Below are 18,792 nucleotides of genomic sequence, written 5' to 3' on the forward strand. Positions count from 1 at the left end.
TTCAACTTGTAACCACCATTAACGTAACATGTCCCACAGTTCAACTTGTAGCTCAATCTCTAACCACCATTAACATAACATCTCCTGCAGTTCAACTTGTAACAATTATTAACTTGACATCTCCTACAGCTCAACTCAAAACAACCTTTAAAATGACATCTCCTATCTCAACCTGTAACAACCGTTGGCATAACATCTAACTCAATCAATCTGTAATTACCATTAACATGACATCTCCTGTAAGAACTGTTGACATACATGTAACAGCTAACTCAATCTGTAACACCATTAACATGACATCTCCTGCAATTCAACTTGCAACAACCGTTGACATAACATCTCTCACAGCTCAACTTGTGGGAAAACTTCTTGTCATAAAAATAAGGAATATCCATTTAAATCCTTGGATCATTGCACGTTGTCATAGATTTGAGTGGAAGTACATGTAGTAACAACTATGACCAACTTCATAACTCAACAAGACATCTTCATTTAAAGATATGTTAATTACATTTATTTTAGGAGAAGAGATTCGGGTTCAAAAAGGTCAAGGAGCAGAAAATCTAGGTCAAGGTCTGGTGACAAGAAGTCAAGGTCACGTGACAAGAAGTCAAGGTCAGGATCGCGAGAGAAAAAGTCAAGATCGCGTTCAAGGTCAAATGACAAAGAACGACATGATTCAGAGGACAGGGCAAAAGCTCGCAGCCAATCAAAAGAGCGGGAAGGAGGAAATGAAGGTGACGATCATGAAAAAGAGGGTTCGACAAATGGCGATCACTATGATGAAGAGGGCGTGGCCAATATAAATATGTCCGAATTTATCGATGTTAATGATATCACAAAAGGTGATGATGGCGAAGGAGAGGAAAATGTTGAAGATGAAACACAACCGCCAGAACTTCAGCCAGAAAGAGGTCCAACTCCAGATCAGACAATTCAGACAGAAAATATGGAGGGAGATTGAGCCTACCTTTTTACAAAAAACCCCAACAAACTTTTTCGTTCATTTCAGTTATTATATAATGCCATTTAAAAACTTACATGCAAAAAAAATTTGTCTTGATTTGTTACGGATGTGATCCTTGACAGGATAAAATTTGGGTTCCTCACAAAACCTAATAAAAGACATTTTGTGGCTATACATACTCGCAATACTGACGTAACTTGAACGTCAATCTGATTAGGATATGGATTTAAATTTCATTTGCTTTACACTTTCGATGACCTCGATACAATATAGATCTGATGAGAAGTGAATTTAGGGTTGCTACAGGTGAGCTTTGACTGAATGGCGTTGGGTATTAATATTAATTTAATTCTACTTTCATTTTGTTTTCAACTGCTCAATAGCTGACTCATGATGTCCACGCACACGTACATTGCACAAAGCTTTCCGAAAAAAACATTTTCATTGGGTAATTCCCCACATCAAATAGATTGTGGTTTGGTATAAAAACTCTTCCAGATCCTCGTACAAATAAATCAAATTTGTAGATAAATTTAGAAAGGCAGGTGAAATATTTTCTGTGTTAATCAGATTGGTTGGACGTATTGAGTAAATGTATGACATCACAAACCTTCTAATGCCATTTTTTTGTAAAATTAGGCCGTGTTGAATTGATTCTATGTTTCTCCTCGCCCGCGAGCTTAGGTTGAGGATATCGAAAATTGTGCACGAACCTTTTTAACACAAAAAAAAATATTTAAAAAAAATTACGGTAATAACATCGAAATAAAATTCTACCAAACATCAGAGAAGTCAATTCTCGTTGTTTACTCCTGATGCCATTTTTTCATGAAATAAGATGTGACTTCCTCCATTGATGACATGCCAATTGAGCATTATTTTAGACAACGCGACAAAATGGCTGAATTCACATTTCTTTATACAATAGATCTATATTTAGTAACTTAATTGTTATTTGTAAATTGTCAAGCTAAAGAAAAAATTATCTAAAAATAAATCCAATAGACGTACGTTATTAAATGTTTGAATTGGTTTTATTTTAATTTATTTAAACATCATTGACCTTCTGGTGAGATATTTTACGAAAGACTATCCAGATTTAAGCTCCAACGCTTTAGCTTGATGTGTTACTATTTAATTACTCTGTACTATGTATGTATATATATATATATATATTTATCACCCAATAATACATTCTACAGTAGATATCGCTTGTGTGATAAATTTCATAATCTACTGCGATTTACATGAATTTGATTGATCAGTTGAAAAGGAACTACTTTTTTTTATTTTCAAAGAACAGTTCATATTTTATTAAAAGTAACTTCTTTTTTTTTTTTATTAAAAATGAACTATTTTTATTAAATTGATGAAAACACTGTGTCAATATAAAGGACTTTGCAATGGTGGAATTGCTGTCAAAAACTGATGTATCACTACGCCGTAATGTAATCAGGTTCAGTAAATGTGAAATCTATAGCAAAGAATTATATTTATTTGTGCATGTAAGAAAGGATTGGGTGATAAATAAAATCTTCTACTCGTCTTTTTTGATATTAAAAAATATCAACACAAGTCGATAAAGTAAAAAAATCGAGGCTTTGATATCAAAAAAGACTCGTAGGAGATTCTCTATATATAAATTTGTATAATGGGGCCCTGGTGTATTTTCATACTCACATAGTGTCTTATCTTTTACATGTTGTATTTAACATTGTATTTATTACATTGTATGTGACGATGTTCTTGAAAACGTATTGTATCCACTACCTAAAACATTGTATATGACCATGTTCTTGAAAACATAATGTATCCCACTATCGAAAACATCCGTGAAAATAACGATTTTAGTTGTCGACTAAATGACATTTCTACCTCGTTAAAAATATCAAGCTGATTAAAACACAGATCCTATTTCGTTCGGGGGGGGGGGGGGGGGGTGGATGGCTGAATGGTTAGCGTGTGCGCGCTGTATCATAAAGTCTGTCATTGGGTTGTCTGGCGTGGTTTCGAATCCCCTGTTGTACGTGACAAGGAGTAGGATCGCCTGTCCAACCTCGTGGGTTTTCTCCGGGTCCTCCGGTTTCCTCCCACTGCTAAAGACCCCTACGCGCAATATAATTATTGAAATTTTAGTCCCGAAATGACCTATTTTGTGTCGAGTGGACGTTAAACCCCATTTCTCTCTCTCTCTCCCTATTTCGTTCGGATGGGACAAAAAAACGAGGTCCCATGTATAGATTGTCGTGCACATAAATAAGAGATCCCTTGGCAGTTCGAATTCGATATAAGAGTAGACCATTATTCCGCTGACCAGGCAAAATTTCCCCCAAAGCACACTGTATGGTGTATACCTGTCTTCATTAGCCCAGTCGGAGCAGAAAAGTAGGACGTTAAATCCCATTTGATTTCAAGTTATATAACCCGGGTTCTGGATAGTGTGAGGGATTAGCCAATGAAATGTTCTGTTACGGCGAGTTTTTGGCGTGAGGTGCACAGAACTGTGGGTAACCCACTAGAAAAATCAACGCTGATTGGTTAATCAAATGTCTAACATCATGGTATCAAAAGCCACTCATATGACCCCTGACATGACCTTCCACTACAACCAGTCAAATCGTCATTTAATGTAGGCCATCGAAAGAATAAAAATATGAAACAAAATATAGATCTGTATTTTAATCAGATTGTAAAAATATCAATATAGAAAAATGAAATGTGTGCATGAACTCCATAGGAATTCTGTGGGATAAAGCCTGAATTTGTGTTTTAAATATGACCAGTTTCCAAGCTTGGTCTGGTACCTTGACAAGTTGACAGCTTGAGGGAACATGTTTCTGGGACTAACATTTACAATTACTACGACCTGTGATCTGTTTCCAAGCTTTTTCTGGTATCTTGACAAGTGTTTAGTTGGCAGCTGATGGGAACATGTTTCTGAGACTAATAGTTACAATTGCTACAAATATCATTGTATTCATTCATACATATTTTTATTTTAATTCATGTTTTATAGTGGAAGTAGAGGACATGTTTACATCCAGTTATATAATCACATACACAGAGATGTTTATTGTTTTTTTAAATCAATACTTCAGGTTCTAGTTTTGTTAATAAAAGTTGTGGTCATTTGATATTTGATACTTGGTACCACCTGGGATATCCATTTACATGTATATCACTTATTGCACTTTATTATTGAAATTTGTAGTCATAGTAATAATAATGATATGTATTTATAGAGAGCTTCATCCATCGAAGGTATAAAGGTGCATGCTATAAGCAGGGTAATGAGTCAGGGGTTACTGTAGCTAATACATCATATGTGTCTGAAGTCTAGATTTAAACTGAGCAGTCGATTCTGGACACTTTATCCCAGCTTGTAAGTTGTTCCACTATCACGGAGCATATACACTATAAGAGCTTTATCACAAATGATTTTAATGTAGATAATGGTATAACAAGAGCAGGGGTCTTAATCAAGCATAAAAGGAACTGGCCAGAATTCGGTCAAATGAGTTCCTGGTAGGAAATGGGTTAATTATAAGCTTTAATATATCCAGACTTCAACATCAATAATTCTTGGTAATTGGTTATGGAGAATGTCATTTTCTAATGTATGTGATTACCTCAAAAATAACGACAAATCGGTACACCTTTTGAAAATTTTCCATATTTAATAACAAGCGATAGTTTAAGAAGGAGAATTTGATACATAATGTTTAACAAGTTCAGTAAGATACGACAGAGTTGAATCATGCTGAGACTGATAAACCAATGATAAGAATTTAAAATTGATCTGGGCCTCTATTAATAGCTATTGTAGAGATTTTAAGGACAGGTGTTATATATAGATGTTTCAAATGTTCTTGTAATGATTCTGGCACAGTAATAAATGTTGATATTTTCCAGAGATAGGGCACTATTACAGAAATCCAATTTTGAAAAGCACTAACACTTAATAAAATATCTACATCATCAGTTTTAAAATCGGTTATTTTAAGAAAAGTGCATGTAGAAAATCTTGGCAATTCTAGCAGTCAGTTTAAACTGGTTTCTTTAGTTGTAGTAAGAAAGAAACATACAAATAAAAGTTAAAAATATATTTTTACATACTAAAGATGTATTGGTGTAAATAAATGTATAATCAGGCCTGGAAATAACGGTTCTAGATGTACCTGACAAAATGTCAGGCACTAATAATGAAATAGCACCTGACATTTTCAACTTAGTGCCGGACATGGTATTAATAATATCAATAAAAAAAGACAAATCAATGCTGGACAAAATGACAGGCACCAGAGGTTTTGTGCCTGACAACATGATATCACCCACCAGAGGTTTTGTGCCTGACAAAGTCTGAATCTGTGCCTGCCATTGTCTGTGATAGGTGCCTTATTTCCAGGCTTGTGTAAAATATTATAAAACTGGTAAATACTAGTATTAGTCATCTATGTATCGATATTTTTTATAAATATACATGTATATATACTGCTGATCAATCATTTATCTACTGGCGTTATTTCATAATATATCCTAATTAAAATTTTATTGACATTTCATTTTAATGGTTTAGATTTTCTACTGTACTATCTAACATATATTCAGAATTACGCTCTGTTTGATTGTCTTGTGTTATGAAGAGTTAGTTTTAATGCATGCCATAGTCGATCGATTATTACCATGCAGCAATTCAGTTGATTATTACCAAACAATAAGTCAGTCGATTATTACCATACAATAAGTCAGTCGATTGGTACCACACTATAAGCCAGTCGATTGGTACCACACTATAAGTTAGTCGATTATCACTGCACAAGACTATAAATGTTGGATTTCATTTAGAAGTAAAGAATATTTTTGTTTATGCATGCCAAGGTCGATTGGTTATTACCATACAATAAGTCAATTGATTATTAACATGCAGTAAGTCAACCGATTATTATCATAAAATAATTTGGTCGATTATCACCACATAAGACCATAGATGTTTGATTTCATATAAATTAGTACCGTAAACATGTATGAATCAATTATCACAATACAATATGATAGTCGTTTATCACCACACAAGACTAGATGTTGGATTTAATTTAAATTGATATTGTATATGAATTGGTTATCACAATGCAAGATGGTCGAATATTACCACTCAAGAGTATAGATGATCGATTTCATTTAAATTAGTACTGTATATGTATCGATTATCCCAATACAAAATAGTCGATTATCGCCATGCAAGAGTATTGATGATCGATTATCTCAATACAAGATAGTCGATTATCGCCACACAAGAGTATTGATGTTTGATTTCGTTTAGAAATGAAGTATATTTTTGTTTATATATTGTTTAAAACTGCTGTCATATTATATGTATTGTATATCACCAAACACTGTAACCCGGGTATCATTTAATCTTGTGTATGTAGCACTAATTTCTTATATAAACTATTAATTAGTTATTTATTAAACATGAAAAGACCGTAATCAACTCTCGATGCCATCTTATGTGCCAGATTTCCACTGGATTTGAATCCGATCTGCTGCTCAATGCTCATTGAGTTTTTAAATTCAAAAATGGTTAATCAAGACTAGGCTTAAAATTCAATTGCTAATATCTTGGTTCAGAGTGGGGCAATTTGACTGAAATTTCAGCATATTCCCTTACATCATCGAGTTTTTAACTATTATATTGAGAACTGCCAGCTCTTTATCTAATGTTCCATAAAGCCCCTTTAAATGATACCCGGGTTACGGTGAATAGATTCATTAGTTCTGTCTCGACATGATTTCAGTTATACATCTAGAAATCAAACATACTAACCAAATACATTGTAGTAGTGTTCATATATTTTATTAAATTTAATATTTAAACAAATAGAACCGGATTTCATTTCAGTCAAAATAAAGTGTTAAATTGAAAGTGTTAAATTTAAAGTTCATCACTGTAATAACATAGTTTATACGATTGGCCCATATTCCCCAGTGCACCAGTCATTGTTTTTTTAAGGCGAGCCATCGCTCTCAAGCGCCTGCCTCTCACCTGAATGTCAACCGAGGGAAGGTTTTTCTCCCTCTCCTTAAAATTGAAAATCGTTCTCCTTTACAAAGTCATGGAGGGTTTATTATCATTTGTGAATCCAGGAGACCCCTTAACATGCAATTATTGATCTTCAGAAACATTTCCCAGACACACAATTAATCACTCTACTTAATATCAGATCACTCTCCTTAATTTCTAAATCACTCTTCTTATCGAAACTGGGAAAGCTTTTTTAGGGGAGCGATTTTTTTCAATTTGTTGATTAAGGGGAGCCTTTATCGGCTCTCCTCTAAAATACAAACAACGACTGGTGCACAAAGTTAATTAATTACTGTTTGAGATGTGTCTAATATAACCTTACAGTCTGTATGACAGGTGCCTTATTACCAGGGGGTGTTGAATGGCCGAACGGTTAGCATGCGCGCTGTATCATACGGTCTGGCAGGGTTTCGAATCCCCTGTTGTACGTGACAAGGAGTAGGGTCGCCTGTCCAACCTCGTGGGTTTTTTCTCCGGGTCCTCCGGTTTCCTCCCACTGTTAAAGAACCCTACGTGCAAGTGAATTATTGAAATAAAATTGAACCATGTGTTAGTCCCCAAATGACCTAGTTTGTGTCGAGTCCTCCCTTTATTACCAGGTTTGTTTACATTACAATCTAATTAAAACACAGATCCTCTTTCATTTTGTTTTTTATAGTTCAAAATTTCGTTTTACTTGTCTTTACTACACTAGGGTCTGTAAGAGTTGTTATATAACTCGCATTCTGGATGATGTGAGGGATTGGCCAATGAAACGGTCTGTTACGGCGAGTTTCTGGCGTGAGGTACACGAAACTGTGGGTAACCCACTAGAAACATCAATGCTGATTGGTTAATCAAATTTCTGACGTCATAGGGTCAAAAGCCATTTGTACGACCTCTAACTTGACCTTCCACTACAACTGGTCAGACCTTCATGTAGTGTAGGCTGTCGAAAGTATAAAAAAACGAGACGAAATATAGATGTGTATTTCAATCAGATTGTAGGATTAGGTGATAAATAAAGCTCATATTCTACAAGTTAAGATTAGTCTTTAGGCATTGTTTTTATTCCTTAGCACTTGGCCATGGTTCATGTAACTATCGACTCCCCACAGCTCCTTGTAGAAATTGTGAGACGAGTGTTAAGCTTATACCTGTGTATCCCTGGACAGTCTCAAATCCCCTGGAATGCCCAAAACTGTCAGAGATTGTTAGATCTATTTGATAAGGCCAACTTCAAGTTTGGTCAAAGGTCACGAGATGTAAACAGGGCTAGTGCTAATCCTAACTCCTAGACCAAGCCCTTATGCTTACCCTAACCGTAACTGGAAATGGCCTGACAAATTGACCGGCATCAAAGGATTGTGCCTGACAGTTTGTGTGACTTATTACCAGGTTAGATTTGCCTTTTGGATATAAATTGAATGGAGTTTAATGTCCAAGGATTAGGGTCGCTTGTCCAACATCTGGGTTTTTTTTCCGGTTTCCTTCCCTATACCTGCAAGCGAATTATTGAAAAAAATCGAACTATGTTCTGGCCAATAAACTTTTTCGGGATTTCCAGCTTGTCGGTGGGATTGGCAAGGAAATTGGGAAGCATCTTGACTTGTGACGGCTGTATTTTATTTAGCCAACGTGTGTACACTATGCTCAGATAATTGTCATTCTGGTATTTTCAAATTATAAGTATTGAATTATCAACACAATTCTGGAATTCTTGGAATCTTTTTTCAATTTCATTAGCTTAGAAAATGTTAGATATCCTGAATGACTAGATTTATCTCTTAAGGCCAACTTCATATTTCGTCAAGGTTGTCGAGATGTAAATAAGGTTAGGGCACCATGATTGTTGGTGAGATTGTTGATTAGGGTAAGGGTTAGGGCTAGGTCCAGCATTAGTGCTAGCCCTGTTTCCATCTCGTAACCTTTGACCAAATCTTGAGGTGGCCCTAAGAATTAGACCAAACAATCCTGAAATGACCTGTTACCTTGATGATAAGATAGCATTGATGAAACAGTATTTGTTAGACTAGAATATCCAGTCATTGTAAATGTGTTATTCTATTAATGAAACAGTATCTGTTAGACCAGAATATCCAGCCATTGTAAATGTGTTATTTTATTTATGTGTTGTAATTAGATGCAAATTATGTTCGTAGTTTTTATTGATTTATTGTTTAAAAATGTTCGGAAAAATTCCTATTGAGTCTAATAGTGTTGATCTCTTTGATCTTTGTCAAAAAAAAATAAATTGTCAATTTCATTGGATTTTATTTGTAGATTTATTTGTTCTAAAATATTTATGTACATTGGGTTCTAAAAATGAATAATTTGGAATTAACATTTTCAACTGTATTTAAACTGGCTAAAGATTCACACTTCTGGCCCCGAGTTCACAAAGCACTCTCAGACTTGAAGTTCAGAATTTACTCATCATTGTTGGCCTTATTTTAACTAAAATAAAACTCTTAATAAAACTTTTGTTTTAATGCATCAAATAAATCAAGAAGAAACTGTGTGCAAAGTTTTGTGAACTCAGTGCCAGATATAATGTTATTCATTTTAAGAAAAAATGTATTTAGTTTCAAGTTTTAAAATTCTTATTGATAATTAATAATTTCAGTTAAGAAAATTTTCTTAATTAAATTCATGCAGTGAAAATAGAATATGAATTTTATGTGAATAGTTAACTATAGTTTGAATCTTATTTTTTATGATATCTCTGATAAATGCAGTTGTGGCCCCTGGACCTTCTTCCAATTTATGATATAAAGACCTCAGGTGTACATCTGTGGATCTTTTGTCCCCTGAAGATGATACAAAGAAAGATCTTGGGTTAACACTTGTGGGTCTTAAACGTTCTCCTGTATATGATACAGAGATCTCAGGGTTTTGCTTAAAGGACAATATTGGTGCCAGTCATTATCACATATGTGATAGAGCTGGTTAAACACATTCCAAATATAATTTTAACACCGAGATCATTGCTACGACAGCTGAGTAATACAGGTTTCCTGAATCGGAAGTGACGAACGCCAAAGGAAAACACGAGTCATACCTCTATATAACTGACTGATGTGACGAGTGATAACAGATACACGGTCGAATTTCTGCTCACTAATAATTCCTTCCAAGACCAAAAGTTGTTGTGTGAGACTGTGAGAGGATATGTGATAATGACTGGCACCAATATTGTCCTTTAACAACATTTAGAGTTGCTTAGGTTTTAAAGGAGCTCAATCGCTATTCTGTGGCACTTAGAAATGGACAGAAATGGGTTGCATGTAATAATGTAATATCAATGTATATAAACTGATTTACATTCAATCGTTTCTGTTTTTACTGTAATCGGTTATGTTTGGCGAATTACGCAGAGTATGAATTGCATGGCAGTCTGGTTATTTCAGTCTACACCGGTAGTATTCTCCTGCGTGGGATATGTTAGGGTTAATGTTGATTTAAGTTGACTGATAAGTCGTATTTTCAATGTCGAAGACTGGATGATGTTAAAGACTTAGTTCCTTTAACTGAATGTGCCTGTCCAACCTCGTAGGTTTTCTCCGGGACCTCCGGTTTCCTCCCACTGCTAAAGACCCCTACACACAAGCGAATTATTAAATAATAAATTTCAACCATATGTTAGTCCCGAAATGACCTAGTTTGTGTCGAGTGGACGTTAAACCCCATTTCTCTCTCTTTAACTGAATGTTCAAGTTTCCTTTCTGATAATTGTAGTTATCCCCCTTGGCCCATATACTACATTTTACATACCACAATCAGTAGGCACTCCTCTTTTTAATATCATTTGAGAGAATTTGCAAGTGAAAATGCAGATGAAAGCAAGTATTGGATGGCACATGTGTGTTATTGTGAAGCCCAGGCCTCCCACTCTCTAGGTGAACTCTACCTGAACATGTCCAAACAATACGGTGATGACTGGCTACAGGCCAGGGGCTTGGTAACCCAAGATGCCATCCGCCCTCCCAGTGCCCGTAGTAATATAGGACTGTGTAGCATATCTCACCCACGCTGGTTAATCATTATGATTATAACGTTGAAAACCGCATTGAAACTGCCATTTCAGAGAGGCACAAAAACTCAAGGGAACACAAAAACTTAAAACCATAATGATGATAAGCTGGTCATTGCGTCCCCCCTCACTTAGCCCCGGATACAGGCTACACTTTTAGCTTTTCCACTCCACCACCACATTTCATATATTGACGTTTGTCAATTGATGCATGTGCAGTGCCAAGGAGGAGAATTTTGTCTGGACAGCATGTCCTTCTGGTCATCTTCGAATACCAATTGTGCAACTCCCAATTGTACATATTACCTTGATTAAGTTGTTGTTAATACAAGAGCGAAACCAGGCTGTGGATATTTTATGGACAACCCCTGGATCGACTTCAGAACTTTATCACTTCCTCTGTAGTGACCTAATCCAATACCCGTTGAGACATTCACTGTGGTTCAGAAATGCTAATTGCAAATCTAGCCTATTTTCTCTATGGAGAGAGAGAGAGAGGGTGTAATGTCCACAGAAACAAACTAGATCATTTCTGGACTCCTTGCATGTAGGGATCTTTGGCTTTCGGAGGAAACCGGAGGACCAGAAGAAAAACCCATGAGGTTGGACAGACGACCCTACTTCTTGTCATGTACAACCTAGTACTCGAAACTACGTCAGTTGACTCAATGGAAGACCTTATGATACAACTCGCACGCGCTAACCATTCGGCCATCCAACTCCAACCCCTCCTCCATGTAGAGAAAAAAAAAGAACAAATATTTAAGATTTGTAAGGTTTTTTTAATATATATATATACTTATTATACAATAATACTGGCATCAGACAGTTGCCATAGTTACATTACATATTGCCTTTATTATCCTATAAGATGCTAGGTAACAAATTTAAATAAAAACACTTAAAATTGTACACGATTTATATACAAATTATAAAATTGCCATTTAAAATAAGTACACAGAGAGTAAAATGCATTGAAAACTTGTAGCAAATACATCATGTACAGATATGCATTACTGTAGTAATTTGGTCTTTGCGACCATATTGTATTTTTAACTAATAATTAGATTCACACTTTGTATAAGAGTCATATTTCACGCACTCAAATGAAATTTGACTGATGTGTTTATAAATAAAAACAGTGGTAATTTGGTAAAAACACTGGTTTTGTCCTTTCCATTGTCAAAATATCCATCGAATACTATCTGTTTATGACATGTGTTTGGTAAACCAAATAAAGTAATGTTCCCCCCACCCCCAGTCTTTGGGGATGTTTATTCCATATTTGGGAAGGACAATAACGCAGAGTTCAGTCTATGACGTAAAGAAATTAGGGGGTTATAAAAGAGGGTGTTGAGTGAAATTCAGGAGAGCTCATCCGGTTTGTCAGAGCAGCTATCAAAAGCTATATACACTTTATTGAGAACGAGGAACATTGATGCCAAGCGGTTTTAATAATAAAGTTGTATAAAGGACCTAACCTGTAGTTATATTTACAATCACGATGAAAACACAACAAAGAAGTCCAGTATTACTACACCCTCTGACAAGGGAGAACCATGTCGAGAATATCATATGAGACATTCACTAGAGCAGTAGAGAAAGGTTAAATATAAGTAGTTTATGTCATTTACTAAAGCAGTAGAGAACGGTTAAATATAAGTAGTTTATGTCATTTACTAGAGCAGTAGAGAAAGGTTAAATATAAGTAGTTTATGTCATTTAATCACCGTTCACCCGTGACTTCTCTTGTAAAACAGATCTTAATGGAGTGGAGGCTACGAAATTATATAAAAATAAAACAAAATTTATATTTATATTTAATCTATAGCAGTGATTCTCAACCAGATCTTTCTTAGTGTGCTGCGAAATTTTTATTGGCACACTAAGAAAATACGAAAAACCATGTTAGCATGATCCCAATTGAGTATTCACTGGTGACTACTGTTCATAGCTCTGTTTTACTTCATTTAGTTTGAGTCATTCTATGTGTCTATGACTAGTCTGTGTCTACTGTTGTATGCCGTCTATAACTTGAATTCGAAGAATGCGCACCTTCGACTAGTCTTTGTCTACGCTTGTATGCCATCTATGACTTACCACATTTTTATTTTGCAAAATTCAAATATTTTTCATATATATATTTAGCCAGGTATGCCGCTATTTTTTCATGTGTTGCAAGGTGTGTCGTTGGCAAAAACAGGGTTGAGAACCACTGATCTATATAGGTAATGAATAAATCAGTGAAGAAAACTGATGAACTAGAAACCTGTTTTTTTCTTCTTTGAGCGGCATTTAGCAATCGACATTTGCTTGAAAACATTGAGAGAACCCCTCAACGAAACATCACTTTAATTAAAATAGTAATTAGTGTTCCATATTATGGTTTTGTGTTTATTACAAACCTAGTAAATATACAATATAAATATATATAAAGTCTGATGAATAATAAATATTACATACACACATACAATAACAAACAGATATACAATCTATATACATAATACATACACAATTAATTCACAAGTCTAATTATAATAATATTCTACTTTCATTTTCTTTATGTAGTGTAGATCAAGAAAAGAAATATCTAAGTAACGACCCTTGTATGTATTTAAAATACAGATGTTGTTTAATGGTCTCGAGCTAAAGACATTGTGTAATATATTGTAAAAACACTCGGGCCTACGCCCCCCCCCCCATTTTTACAATATATTACTTAATGTCTTGCCTTCGACCATTAAACAATACGTAGTATACGACTATGTTTTAGTATTAAAGAGTGAACTTGACAGTCATGAAAATAAATTAAATCTATAGCAGGGGTGTCAAACATGCGGCCACCAAGTGTTTTAAATGTGGCCCATGAAACTAACAGTGGAAATCATTTATAATTGTTTTCCGGTTTCAGTAAAACTCTGACTTCGGTACTGTTTGTCAGTAAAGTTCAAGGACTTTTGGCTTGATCTTGATATTTTTGTATATCTCCGGCTCACTTAAAGTAAAGTTTTATTTCATGAGGCCCCTGAATTAAAATGAGTTTGACACCCCTAATCTTGATCATATTCAAGACTATCTTTAGAATTATCGAAATAAAACTAAAACTATATAAAATACAACTATCTCTCTTTAATACTCTCTATCTAGAAATAAGCTTGATTCAGTGTCAATTTCACAGTATGTCTAGAATATAAACTATACAGGCAAACTAATTAAAACAAAGTTGTAAAGCTTCTTTATAATGGCCATACATTCAATACATTGAGAATCCTATATAATGCAGATTGCTTTTGATATCAAATATACGAATCATTATAGCCATTGCAAATTACATGTACTATATTGTGAACGTGGAATCTTTATCAGTCCAAATAAGGTTTAATTATTTTTAGTATTTGCAAAGTTATGATGAATTGGAAAAATCATGTGACATTCGTCAGAGACTTTGATGAATATGAGATATTATTTATCACCCCAAATATGGTAATTTTATGTGAAATTTTTTTTTTAATCAGTCAAGTTTAGGTGCACAGGTGAAGAAGTCAATGTATCAAACGTATCCTATAGCAACCGTAATGCAGAGTCTAGGCTAAAAGTATATGTTCATTCAATGCATGAAATGTATCCCATAGCAACCGTAATGCAGAGTCTAGGCCAACTAGTAGCTCTATACAAGCAGAGACTGTAATGAATCAGATATTAGACAAATAAATGAAACATAAATTGAAACTGCATTTTATAAATATAAATCAAGCTTATAAATAATATCGAAAGCGACAGAGAGATATCTAAAGAGAAGCATATTCGTGTTACAAGCATATTCGTGTTACAACCAATGTAAATAATACCTATCTATTATATAGACCTACATAGCAGACAAGCTTTATATATCGTAGGCCCATTTCACAAAACAGTTTTACTTACTAGCATGAGATCAAAGTCAAACAGAAATACTACAAAACACATTCTAATATTGCTTAAATAAATTCTAAATATACACTAAGGGCTATTCCATTTAAAATTAGTATTGAAGAGTTTTTACGAAATGTTCGGAGAAGTGTGTGCTGGGGTGTTCCCAACCACCAAGATAATTTTAAATGGAATAGCCTTTTAATTCTCATTCCGACAGCTTTACTTACTGTCAAAGTGTCAATCAATGACATAAGGGCTATTCCATTTAAACTTACTATAATGCCATATTGAAGGGTTTTACGAAATCTCCGAGAAGTGGCCAACCACCAAGATAATTGTAAATGGAATAGCCTTAATTCTCATTCCTCATTTCGATATTCCGACAGCTTTACATGCTGTCAATCAATGTCATAATATATAAACATTATATAAACATTACCTGAATAACACCTTTACAATCTATAAATAGATTTTGACCAATAAGCACTAATAACTAACTACACAACACCGACGACTTCAAATTCGCCACTTAATCGAAACTGTTTCGCGTACGTTACTTGTTGTTGAGGTAAATCGGACGCGGGTCCATCAACCCATTGTGATTGGACGAGATTGTCTGGTTTAAGTCGAAAAATACTGCGTTGATTATTTATCACCATTTGTTGTTGTTGATTTTCATGGGGTCGTGACCTATGACATTGACATTTATCCCCATTGTGAGGCAAAGGTCGACCATTTTCAAACTGGGGATGTAAAGGGTCACGGACACAATGCGATTGGTTTTCGTACACATTTTCACAATTGTTCGAGTTATTGACCTTTAAAACTGGTTTGGCCATGTGTTCTTGGAATCGTTGATAAGTGGCGGGTTGTTTGGGACAATTTCCTCCAGTGATCTCTACGTATCGCGGAGAACTAAAACCGCTATCTTTTAGACTTAATTCTTTAACTTCTAACGTCACGCTATCAACCTTATATGGCTTTAACTCCTTGTCGACAAACTGTGTTTGGGGTTTTTCGATTGGTTTATCTTGCTGACATTCTGGTTTCTCTTCTGGGTTATCTTCCCCTGCTGGGTTACCACGGCAATCTTCAGCTCGTTCATCTTTTTCAATAACTGTATCAACACTTCCATCTTTCGTACTGCTCAATTCCACTCTAGAGCCGTTATTGCTACTGGACGATTGAGCCACATCTGGTTCATAGCAGTTGGCTTGATGAGGCTCAGTATCCAAGACTATTTGTGGTATTGGATGATGGTTAATCTCCGCCTGACAGACGATCATAGTATTTGCCGGAGTTTCCATAATACTACTATCGTAACCATCGTTACAAGGTAAACGACGAGGACGACTCTCCATGACAACGTACCCATCATCACCTTTTGGTTTCTCCATCTCTTCAGGAAGGTTATCCAGCTGATTTTTATTTTTATTCGCGTGGGGCCTGGGTAAAGGCATTGATTCTCGCGATTTATGCACCGTCTTTCCACCAGACGATTCTGTTTTTAAACCGACACAATTCACACCGCTGTCGCATGACTGAGCGTAAGTAGAGTTTTTATTGGGTAACTTCCCATGATATTCGTAACTAATGTCCATATCATTATACGTACCGTGACCGTAGTAAGTGTTTCTATGGTGACTCGACTTTTTACGATGACGATGTGATCGACGCTGATACGTATGATGTTGAGTAGATTGATGGGGATCATTGGCAGGGGGGACATGATGTCCGTATTCCTCACGAGGTTGTCGAGAAGGGATCGTATCGTAAAATCTAGGTGTCGAATGGTAGGGACCCGGACATGACGTTAAGGGCTGGTAAAAATTATCAGATGCAAGAACAGGAGATGGAGGGTCCTTTGCTCCATAAACACCATAAGGATCGATATTCTCATCTTGATCATGGTTTCGTTCTTTACGATTCTTAGAGCTACGATGCTTTCGATGACCATGTCGTTTACGATCACCATGCTCTCCAGCATTCCTGTCCAAACAATCCTGACTCTTTCGCTCTGGATGATCCCGACCTTTTTTATCTAAATTTTCACGACTTCTTCGGTCGTCATGGTAACTTTTACGCTGAGTTATCTTTTCTTGAGTATTTGATCCACCGCTTTCCGTTTTTGCTTGATAATGTCCCGAACTTGGATCAATCGGAGCACCTGTGATGGGATCAACAAGTGCATCAATGACCATGTAGTCACTGTGAGCAGCCGTTCCAGTCCTACCCAGGGTACTGTATACGTTATGTGATGCCGGGTCCTGTGCTGGGACACGGGCTAGTCCGTCCATGGTGTTACAGCGAACATGTTGTGGCTGTTCACCGCCGTTGATACCCATATTCTGTATATAATGCCACGTCCTAGATTTCACCATCTGTAAACAGACAAATATAGAATATAAAAACTTTTTAAATAGAGGAAGAGAGAAATGGGGTTTAACGTTCACCCGACACAAACTAGGTCATTTCGGGACTAACATGTGGTTTAATCTTATTTCAATAATTCGCTTGCGCGTAGGGGTCTTTAGCAGTCGAAATCACACCAGTTGACTCAATGACAGGCCTTATGATACAGCGTGCACGTGCTAACCATTCGGCCATCCAGACCCCCAAACTTTAAATAAGATAGGTTGCCAGGCAACGAAACATACGCCCACAGCAACTAAATCGTCCGGGCAGTCAACAAGGGTTGTCGCATATTTTTACTTTTTTCGGTAATGAAACATTTATAATACACTAAAATCTGATTAAGAGCAACAACTCACGAAGTAATTATCAGAAAACTATTAGAATTTGTTTGGTTTTTATAAAGTTCTGCCCCATGCTAACGTTTTGTATGCAAAGCTTTTAATATCATGGATTAACTTTAGCCTCTAGAGCATCCACAAGATTTTTTGAAGTGATCAAGGGCCATAACTCTGGCAGTAATTATTGGAAATCGCTGAAAATCAATAGGCTTCTTCGTCTCATGACCTTAAACACTGTCTATAAATTGAAAGTCGATCGGATATTAAATTTGGCCTCTAGAGCATCCACAAGATTTTTCAAAGTGATCAAGGGCCATAACTCTGGCAGCAAATATTGGAAATCGCTGAAAATCAACAGGATTCTTCGTCTCATGACCTTAAACACTGTGTATAAATTTAAAGTCAATCAGATATTAACTTTAGCCTCTAGAGCGTCCACAAGCAATTGTGGACGCCGGACGGACAGACGGGGGCGACGACAATATACGACCACATTTCAATGTGGGCGTATAAAAATGAAATGTCCTACTTTTCTGTATTAACTGGGCTACAAAAATAGGCATTATGTAAGAGCTAAATAGAGGGTTGGGATGACCTAGTGATCTAGAGTGTCACCTCTGGCTTGCGGTTCTGGTTTCGATCCCTGGTGTGAGTGTATGTCGCTTGGAGATAGGGGGCGCCTTCTCAACCTGGATCCTCCCACAGGAAAGACCCTGCACCAATCTGATTAGAATACAGATCTATATTTTGTTTCGTTTTTTTATACTTTCGATGGCCTACACAACATGAAGATCTGACAAGTTGTAGCGATAGGTCACGTCAGGGGTCAAAAGACCGACTTATGACCCCATGACGTCAGACATTTGATTAACCAATCAGCATTGATGTTACTAGTGGATTACACACAGTTCCGTGAAAAACATGCCTAAAGCTCGCCGTAACAGACCGTTTCATTGGCTTATCCCTGATACCATTCAGAACACGAGTTAAATAACAGATCCTATTGTAGTAAAGACGAGTAAAACGAAATTTTGAACTATAAAAACAAAACGAAATAGGATCTGTG

At 35.9% G+C, this 18,792-nt stretch overlaps 2 protein-coding genes across 4 annotated transcripts in view; one reads left to right on the forward strand and one right to left on the reverse strand.

Annotated features, from left to right (window-relative positions):
- Nucleotides 1-10,358, forward strand: part of LOC126812132 (probable splicing factor, arginine/serine-rich 6) — a 28,248-nt gene extending 17,890 nt beyond the window's left edge. Inside the window, exon 7 of one of the 2 annotated variants that reach the window (XR_007675815.2) lies at nt 523-10,358. Coding sequence is in view for 1 of the 2 variants with exons in the window: in XM_050538390.1 (XP_050394347.1) it covers nt 523-964 (442 nt within the window). In the remaining variant the exon portion in view is untranslated. The remainder of the gene's footprint in view (nt 1-522) is intronic. The other variant, XM_050538390.1, reaches the window with a different exon arrangement.
- Nucleotides 10,359-11,822: 1,464 nt separating this feature from the next.
- The window catches only part of LOC126812085 (uncharacterized), a 52,864-nt gene continuing 45,894 nt past the window's right edge, over nt 11,823-18,792 (reverse strand). For both annotated transcript variants that reach the window (XM_050538271.2, XM_050538270.2), the window contains one exon: nt 11,823-17,354. In XM_050538271.2, the coding sequence (XP_050394228.1) occupies nt 15,471-17,354 (1,884 nt within the window). In that variant the 3' untranslated portion in view covers nt 11,823-15,470. The remainder of the gene's footprint in view (nt 17,355-18,792) is intronic.

Source organism: Patella vulgata, chromosome 2 (genome assembly GCF_932274485.2).
Source record: "Patella vulgata chromosome 2, xgPatVulg1.2, whole genome shotgun sequence".
Classification (NCBI taxonomy): Eukaryota; Metazoa; Mollusca; class Gastropoda; family Patellidae; genus Patella; species Patella vulgata.